Below are 9,253 nucleotides of genomic sequence, written 5' to 3'. Positions count from 1 at the left end.
TGGAGGACAGAGAGGTGGAGGAGCAAAGACTGAAAAACAGAGCGATCAGCAGAGAGAAAGTCCAGAAGAAGACTGAGATGTCGGGGAGGAAGAGGAGCACCTCCTCTCGGCCAATTAGCAACCGCTGTTTGACGGACAGCGGGCTGACGCACGGTAACCGCGGCAACTGTGGAAAGAGAACGCGGCGGCGGCTCCTCGCTAACCGAGAGACGACCACGATGTTGACGTTGGCTCGCACGCACACGCACACACACACACTCACAGTTGTACCATAAATCACCACGACGACAACCGTGACCTCGCATCGCACCGGCCACAGAACATGTGTGTGTGTGTGTGTGTGTGTGTGTGTGTGTGTGTGTGTGTGTGTGTGTGTGTGTGTGTGTGTGTCGGGGTGAAAATGAATCCTGAATATTTATCTCATCGCTCCGATTTTCAGGTGGTCCTGTGGTTTAACTCCCCCTGTTCTCCTCTCTGACAAGCTCTACAGATTAAGAAGCAGAGGAAGAGATGGAGACGTGGAGAGAAGTGAAGAAGAAGAAGAAGAAGAAGAAGAAGAAGAAGAAGAAGAAGGAGACGAAAAAGGGGTAAGAAAGTGTAGAAGGGAGAGAAGAAGAAAGGAAACAAGAGTGGAGGAGGTAGAAATGTGAGGAAGGAAGAAGGAAAGGGAGCAGAAAAGAGAGACAAAAGCTTTTCAGTTTACATCCAAATCAAGGAAACTCAGTAAACCTGCAAAACAAGAACATCCAAATTCATGCTGGTTTCCATCCTCTGTTGTCACGTGTTGGTCGATCAACACAAACGCTCGGAGGCGTCGTGTGCCATTAAAGCGTTACGCAACCAGATGAAGTGGCTAAAGGAGCTTCAGTTAAACCTCAAATGGTGGAAAAACTAGAACGAACGCCTCGTGGAAAGAACATTTTTAGCAGAATATTCTGATGTCACAGTGTATTTAACCTTCTGGATATCAAATGTCACCACTTCATCACTTCATCGTGTTAATCTACGGTCGTTACGACCAAACACGTGTCTTGTGAGGTCACGTTGCACTCGACCTTTTCGACCTTTGGCCGCCAAACTTCGATCAGGTCTTCCTCGAGTCGTTGTTGACATTTGTACCAAATCTGAAGAAATTCCCTCGAGGCGTTCTTGAGATATCGTGGGAACGGGACATACCCGGAAAACACGACGCACGACGCCTCCGTCCGCGGGCCGTCGCCGGCGTGGAGGCAAAAACGGGTAGAAGATCCAAAGAGAGAAGGAAAAGGAGAAGGAGAGAGGTGGATGGAGATGTGGGTGGAGCGGGGCGACACTGCAGAGTGATTTATTCGCTGTGAATTCACTGATTGTGTAACGACCAACACACACGTATAGCACAGTGTGTGCAGTTTATACCTTCATTAAACTGACTCTTTTTTAATGGTGGAAGGTCTGATGGAGTCTGAGTCAATCAGCAATGAAGGGCGTGTGTGTGTGTGTGTGTGTGTGTCTGTGTGTGTCTGTGTGTGTGCAGTGGCGCCAACGATGCCTTAATCGAACTACCCTGCACTTGAAGCTTTCCAGCCTCTCACTCTCCCTCGCTGGGTTTAATTCAAAGTGGCTTTACACACACTCACGAAACACTCACACACACACACACGCACACAGATTCGGGCCCTCGTCCCTCACCCAGGTCCGCGGCCGTGTACTGGTCTCCTCTGAAGTGGACCACGTCGTCCTGGTAGACGGGCTTCGGCAGGTTTCGCCGGTCGCACACTCGGTGCAGCAGCTGCCTCGGTGTCAGCTGGTCGCGCCACTGGTTTACCCCCGAGCTGACGGGGCGAGAGACATAGAGTCAGTGGGACGGAGAGAGAGAGACTTTGCATTATCACAGTTTGATCCAGGTGAATATTAAAGCTCACATGCAGTAGGACTGCGGCAGGCCACACAGGCCTCCGTATTTGGACAGGAAGCGGTTCTCCAGGTCGATCACCGTCTCTCCGATCTTCTCGTCTCGGGTCAGCATGTCGTGGTCGTACACCATCACCCGAAGGTCCTTGTCCAGAGGGAGGGAGCAGGTGAGCTCGAACATCCTGACAGAAAAAAAGAGGCGACGACAACACGTGTCATCACGTCCGTCATCTATATCAGATATTCCCCACGATGCACTGCTGGCTGTCTACTTAGTGCTCGACCGACAAAAAATATGAGGTGTTGACATCTGAAAAGAGGCGGTAAAGTCACTGTCGGCAGACGCACACAGCAGGACTGAGAGTTTCAATGAGCTGCAGTTGAAGGTGACAAGCCGAGTTTGAAGTGAAAAAGTTTGGAGGTAAAAATACTTTGAGTGCTTTAACTTTTAACTCTGGACGATAACGACGTAGTAAAGAAACAACGTTGATTTTGGGAAACAAAAATGTTTTTCAACCGTCGTTATTCGTTGGGAAAAAAAAGTCTGGAGCCTGAAGTATGATGTCACTAACGACATTCACTCAAGTACTGTAGTTAAGTAGAATTTTGAGGTACTTGTACTGCATTTTCTGCTACTTACAGTTAGTTAATTTGCTGATTACATGCTGCGTCACAGCCAAAGAAGTGAATTTTTAAAATTAATATACTTTATTGGCAATAGGATTAGTAACAAGATATCTTTACTTTTACTCAAGAATGACTTTGGGGGACTTTTTGCAGCACTGCTTGACGAAACATGTCGTGGTGTGATATAAGGTCACACAACTGTTCTTGTTATTTCACAAAGCTGAACCCTTTAGGAAGCTGTATTTGATCGATTGTCCCGTTTTACTCACGTTCACATTATCGTTCTGCATTTAAATTTTCAGACACTGTTTTCTGTGTCATATTCTGTCCTGACAGTTTATGCAACATGAGATAAAACCTCCTGAAGAGAGAGGATAAGAAAAGAAATCTGAAGTCTTTTCCTGAGTAAAGCTGCTGTGCATTTCTTTGCAGCAGTATCGAGCTCTGTGGTGGCTGTGATCGGTGTGATCGGTGTGAGTGCAGCGACCCCTACTGGTGTTAAACTGAAAGAGGTCAAGATGAAGAGACAGACAGAAGAAACACTGAGGAGTGAGAAGTAAACATGATCAGATAGTGACGAAAATATTAAAGAGCGTGAGGTAAATCTGTCAAACTGTGAGTTCAAGCACGTAGCCAACCAACGCTCTGACTTCCACTGAACATTATGGGATGTCTTCATGGAAAAGATTGCCTTAGTTTCAACCTGAGTAATGTGTTTGGGCTGGAAAGAGAAAGTCCACCCATCATTTAACATGCTGAATGAGTGAGAGAGTAACCTTGAGTTTTTCTGCAGCGACTGAAACCACAATTACATGTGACACAGTCAGAACTAAGAGAGGTGAGGCCAAAAAGCTGCACGGTAACAGGTGGTTTTCCTTGGTCAGGGGCTGGAGATACGCACCACTACATCAGACTATGACTGAACGGATCTTAAAGAGCAGCTTAGCACCTGGTTTAATCTTGAACATGACCTCCACATGCAGCCGCACGTGCACCATGACTGAGGTCCCATGAGCAAGAGGTCAGCACGAATCCACAGCTCGGTTTTGGGGGGTTGATCAAGTGAATTCCTCTTTACTACGAGAGCGAAAACACAGGCTGAATCCAAATGTCCAGCGACCGACGCCGCAGACTGATCCCTTGTGGACTTTGTTTTTAATCTGTTCATGGACGTTGCATCACATTTTTGAGGGCGTAGGGGAAAACGGCGATGTGAGACGGACTGAGATCTCTCCTGGGAACATGCAAGCACAGTCTGCGAGCTCGAAGGGACGGTACGTACTTTCCAAAGACAGGATCCAGAGTAGAGGGGATGTAGTTTTCATGGTCGTTCATGGTCTTTTTCCCCAAAGTGATCTTCACGTAGGGGTCACACTGAAAACACAACCCAGGGGACAAATTATCAGCGAGTTTGTCGTCTTATTTATCCATCCATGTCTTGTGGTTTTAGCTTCCTCAAGTCTATAATAAATTGTATAAAGGACTCCCTTCGTTACCTTCCCGTTGGTGTCTTTGGGCTGCAGTCCCTGAGCCTGGATGATGTAGACTCGGACCAAACAGTCCTCGATGCCGTTGGGAGGAAGTTTTCTGAACTGTCTGGGCGGAGGAGGGGTGGACGGGTCGTCCGGCAGCGGGTAGATCTTAAACATACCCTGGTTAACGCGGATAAACCAGAGAGGGTTAAGAATAGAAAATCAAAATAACTCTCTTCAAGCTGCAGCTAAGCTGGACAGAAAGTAACTGAAGTAAATCGAAACAATAAATACGGTTTAACACGTTTTGATGCAGCAGAAGAAAACGCAGTTTTTACCTTGAACTCTCCGACCACTGAAGGATCTTCTCCCTCGTCCTGAGTCTTTCCTCTGTACAGCTTGAAAGTATGACAGAAATCTGAGAGACCATCGAAACCCTCGACCTTCTCCAACTCCCGGTCGTACACCTGAGGAAGAGGAGAGGACTTCATCACATCGTATACGAATATATTTACATGTTTTGATAGAACTGTTCATGTGACGCTCAAACAGAAATTACAATCCTGTTTCTGGGAAAGTTGTCAAATATAAATGAACGTTATTTACACCCTCGACGTACGATCGAGCTCGTGCACCCACTTCAGACGGGGTGTGTGCTAACGCTTTTAGCTTAGCAGCTACATGAACATTTAAGCTTAACAAAGGGTATATATAAGGTCTAATCAAATAAATTATTGGATATTGAGGCTTCAGGAGACCTGGATTACTCCGTACGAGCTGTTTGGAGCCATTTTATGTTTTTTTCTGTTGTTCTCAGCTACTTCAGTTGTTTAGGAGAACGCTGTGTTGCTGTGAATTTAAACACTATTAGGAAACTGTATTATTTACTGTAAATATACACTGATTCTGAATTTAGTGTCTGCAACATATGTTTCATAAAAGTTGATGGGATGGAGGGTGGAAGAAGGAGAAGATAGATGGGAAGGGTTGAAAACATGATGAGACTTAAATGAGAAAATAAGGCAAGAGTGGGAGAATGAGGAGCAAAAAGAAAGATTAGAAAGGAAGACGACAGAGGACGAACTTACAATGGTTGTAATCTTTAAACGGACGCACGCGCTCTGGTGTTAACGTCAGAACCATCTTTATTTTTAACAGCTTTTATCCGGTTGCCAACAGAACACATCAGAGCCGAGTACTGGCCCGTGTAATTCCACTGGTGCTGGATTTTATACTTTTTGCCAAAAAGCTACTCAACAGCATATGACCCTCACACTGCAGGGGCGCTGGGCAGGGACGTCTACATGTCAAGAGCACAAAAAGATTCATTCGTTTTCATTAGCGATGTTTGTTTGCATCGGTCACACACGCACTCCCTCGTTCTTGTCGTTCACAGAAGAATGACGGCCCTGCGGCCGAGATGGAAACAGCGGTTCACTTCAGTGTCAGGCGAACAAAAGCGGTGGAGGTAGCAGAAATTACAGTCGTATCAAGAGGAGGAGGGGAAGTGAGGATTTATGATTTACCCCCAAAAATGAGGCAATAAGTGGAGCCGCAATCTGATTATCTGACACATAATTCTGCAGTATAGAGCTATCATCGCTCATGTGATGTACAGTTTGTGGTTTGTAAGTTATGTACACACCAGAGATAATGGCATCGAGAGCAGTAACTTCTTTGTAATTAAACAAAGAGGCTAGTTAGGAAAGAGGGATGTGAGGAGGGGAGGAGGGGGGGTGAGAGGAGCGAAGGGTATACGGTCTGAGATTTGGGTGGAGAAGGGGTGAAAGAGTTGGGAAAGCATGGGTGAGGACGTGGGGGAGGAACAGGACAAAGAGAGAGTGATGAAGGGGGATGATGTAAACGAGAGAGAGGTCTGGAAACAGCGGTTCATTTCACCAAACCCAGTACCGAGGGAGAGGGGGAGACGAAAGGAGAGAGGGGGGAGGTTTAGACAAAACACGAGGGGCTGGAGGGTTGATACGTGACACATGAAGAGAAAACTGACTTAACGTCCTGTTTCTTTAAGTACAGATAGTGAATGCAAAGCTAACGTAGCTTAGCACAGAGAGCAACAGCCTTCATGCCATTTTATCTCAGTGTGACTGCAAGCAAGGTCTATTATCAGTCTTTGTGTTGTGAATTTGTAATCCATGAAGGTTTTATATGAGTAAAACTATCTGAGAGTCAAGGAAACACTACAGAGCATGTGCACATCTCCAGCCGTGTTTGTGGCGATAAAACCTGGTTATGCTAAGGACACCTGAGGGCATCTTCAGCTGTGTTTGGCAAAAAAAAAACGGGTTATTTTAAGGAGAGCTGGGGTCATTTCCAGCCACGTTTGTTGTGACCAAAATGGGATATATTTCACGGAAAGTTGGGCCTTCTCCAGCCATGTTGGTGTGACCAAAAACCTTGTTATTTTAAGAAGACCTGGGGACATTTCCAGCCACGTTTGTGCCGATCAAAAGCAAAGTGTTGTGACAAGAGAGAAATAGAAAATAATAATACAAAATAAAGAAAAGTTCAGCATGGGAAGCTAGGAAACTGTTAGTGTTTGTGCTCGGTGAGCAATTTCATTTGTTAAAGGGTGAAAAGTGAAGATATGAGAAACAAACACGAGAGGTGTTTACCCTTTAAATGCACAATATGCATCACATCAGATTCTGCTGTGATACCGACGGGAGGAGAGCTCAGAGATTATTTTTTAACTTTTGGGATTCAAAAGCAGATTTATCTTCACTCCTGTTTATCAACCCGACTGCAGCAACGATCAACGGAGGTGAACTCCTGGAGGAGAAATCTTCTTTACCTCGTGAATGTAGTGTGGGGAAAAAGAGAGAGAAAACCAAAGTCTCTGGTGAGCGCTGAATTGGTGTGTGCAGCAGCTTGCTAACGCTTGCTAATAGCTAAGGTACAGAGAAAAACTGGCTGTGACGAATAAACACAGCGCGGTGACCCAAATAGACTCAAATGGACGCTTCACTTGTGGTGAACACACCATGACACAACCGCCACTGCTGATGAAAATCTATCTGGCGTGACTCAGACAGAAATGTTAACAGATGAGGTCATGTTTTAAAGTTTTACTCATAAGTTAAGTTTAGCTTCCAGCCCAGAAGTGGATGAAAACGCGTCGTTACCTTGAGCAAACTTGCTGGAAACATTTGGGATAATATAAGTACACAACTCAACAAGATTTAGAAAAAAGCTGTAGATGTTTTAGACATTTTAATGCACCTTTAAAATACTATCTGTGTAAAGGTGAAGCTAAGTTTGACGAGGTTAGAGGTGCAAAAAAAAAAAAACCTTGAAGAGAGCTGGGATGATGCAAACGAAAGACAAGTCTGGAAACACTGGCTCAGTGGAATACAACAAATCCCAATCTGCCGGCACCAAACCCAGTGCCGGGGGAGGAACATGGGGAGAAAGTGAAAGGAGGGAGCAGAGGGAGGATGAGAGGTGAACCGAGTCATAACAAGGATGGAAACAGCAGCGCCTTTGTGACAGAAGCAAAGTAAGCAACTCTAGGAAGGAAAGGAGGGAGAGGAAGGTTGAAGAAGAAGAAGAAGAAGAAGAAGAAGAAGAAGAAGAAGAGAGGTGAGCCAAGAACAGAAGGAAGAGACAGGAGATTAAAACGGACAGTAAAAAGAGTGAAGAGAGGGAAGGAAAATGAGGTTATATCGAGCAGGACGAGGGAAGAAAACAGGAAAGAGGAAAGAAAACTGGGTTTTCAGGTGATGTGATGCAACTTTTGGCGGCCATTTTTAAGGTCAAAAGCTCTTCTTCAGGTCATATTTAAAAGTTTTAACTGAGTAGCTTAACTCCTGTTTAGCTCACACTCATGGTGATCCTGCTGATCGTCAGGATGCTCTTGTCCAAGAACGATAACAATCACTCCAAATGGTTTTAAAAATCAAGTCCACACCACAATTATAACGACAACGACAGCGGGGAACGATATCGTTGGGATCAGTTTCAGAGTGACTTGATGGTTGATGGCATTTTTAGAGGATTAACTCTTATAATTCACAAGTTTTAGATATTTATACAACTTAAATGCTTATATAACTGATATTAGACTGAAAATGACACTTAGGAAACATAACTTTAGCTGAGACATACTTCCAAAAATGGTTCATCAATTATCGTTCATCAGTGTGGACGCTCACATCGTTATAGTTGTGATAGTGATCGTTCTTGGTGTGGACGGTCCTTAACCAAGAAAAATGTTTTTTACCTGACGTGTAAGCACCGACACTGACGACAGTACCACAAGGATTCGCCACCAAAAATAACGTTAGCTAACGCGATGTAGCAACTGTCTATCCTGAATAAACCTCAACAAATCCACCTAAAACTGTTGAAAAAGACGCTGTAACTCCAAAACTCGCCTGATAATCATCATGTTTCCAAGTTGTCTTCAGTGTCGAAGTGAAGAAGAAAGAAATTTCGGATTTTATAAGTGTTGATGAGGGTCGCTGCTCAGATTGGTAAAAAGATTAGTGGATCAAGTTACTGTTAAAACATCAGCTTCAGCAGGATCTCTCCTTAGCTGAACTTGTCATGATGTATTCGGTCGTTTTACTAGCTCGTTTGCTAGCCGACCTCCCTGATGGCGCCAGACGAAAGTGCTAAATTTGCTGATGCAACTGCAAAGCCTCTGCAGCGGCAGCGGGAGGAGGTGGAAACAGAAACAGAAAGGTGACAGAAAAGGAGGCGACAACAAGGCCGAGGTGGAGAGGAAAGGTGAGGATTATTAAGCGAGGGAGTTTGCTTCGGGTCAAAGCGAGGCTGGAAACTGTGTCTCAGCTGACAGTAGCGACCGAAGGGGCAGAGGGAACAAGAGGCGGTAGGGGGGCGAAGAGAAAGGAGGTGGCGGCACGGGGTGAGAGGAAGGTAAAGGAGGGTTGGAAAGGTTGGAAACAGTGGCTCATTTCCCCGTGACAGTAGCAGATCTGAGTAAATGGGTTGTCAAAGGAAAAGAAGGGAACAGGAGAGACGAGGAGGGTGGGGGTAAATAAAAAAAGGAGGCGTTCGTTGGCACAGAGGAGACGAGGAGAGGGTGAAACTGAGGCAAGGCGACGATGGAACCAGCGGCTCATTGGTCATTTCACTAGTTTCCATCCAACTGTCAAGTGAATTTCGAGCAAAGTTTTTGAAATGTCGCTAAAACTCATGGGCGACTTAGATGTGTTTCCATCGGCTGGGTGAAACCGTTTTAATAGGCTTCCCCGAATGAAGAAAGTACACCCACTACATGG

The 9,253-nt window shown here is 45.3% G+C and overlaps 1 protein-coding gene across 1 annotated transcript in view; it reads right to left on the bottom strand.

Annotated features, from left to right (window-relative positions):
• The window catches only part of dysf (dysferlin, limb girdle muscular dystrophy 2B (autosomal recessive)), a 73,495-nt gene that overhangs the window by 14,207 nt on the left and 50,035 nt on the right, over positions 1-9,253 (bottom strand). Inside the window, exons 43-47 of the mRNA XM_073474519.1 lie at positions 4,328-4,456; positions 4,014-4,169; positions 3,800-3,891; positions 1,902-2,072; positions 1,669-1,811 (exon numbers count right to left, since the gene is read on the bottom strand). Of these exons, the coding sequence (XP_073330620.1) occupies positions 1,669-1,811; positions 1,902-2,072; positions 3,800-3,891; positions 4,014-4,169; positions 4,328-4,456 (691 nt within the window). The remainder of the gene's footprint in view (positions 1-1,668; positions 1,812-1,901; positions 2,073-3,799; positions 3,892-4,013; positions 4,170-4,327; positions 4,457-9,253) is intronic.

The sequence above is a fragment of the Pagrus major genome, chromosome 10 (genome assembly GCF_040436345.1).
Source record: "Pagrus major chromosome 10, Pma_NU_1.0".
Lineage (NCBI taxonomy): Eukaryota > Metazoa > Chordata > Actinopteri > Spariformes > Sparidae > Pagrus > Pagrus major.
The sequence above is the reverse complement of the archived record's forward strand: the minus strand, read 5'-3'. Positions and strand labels throughout refer to the sequence as shown.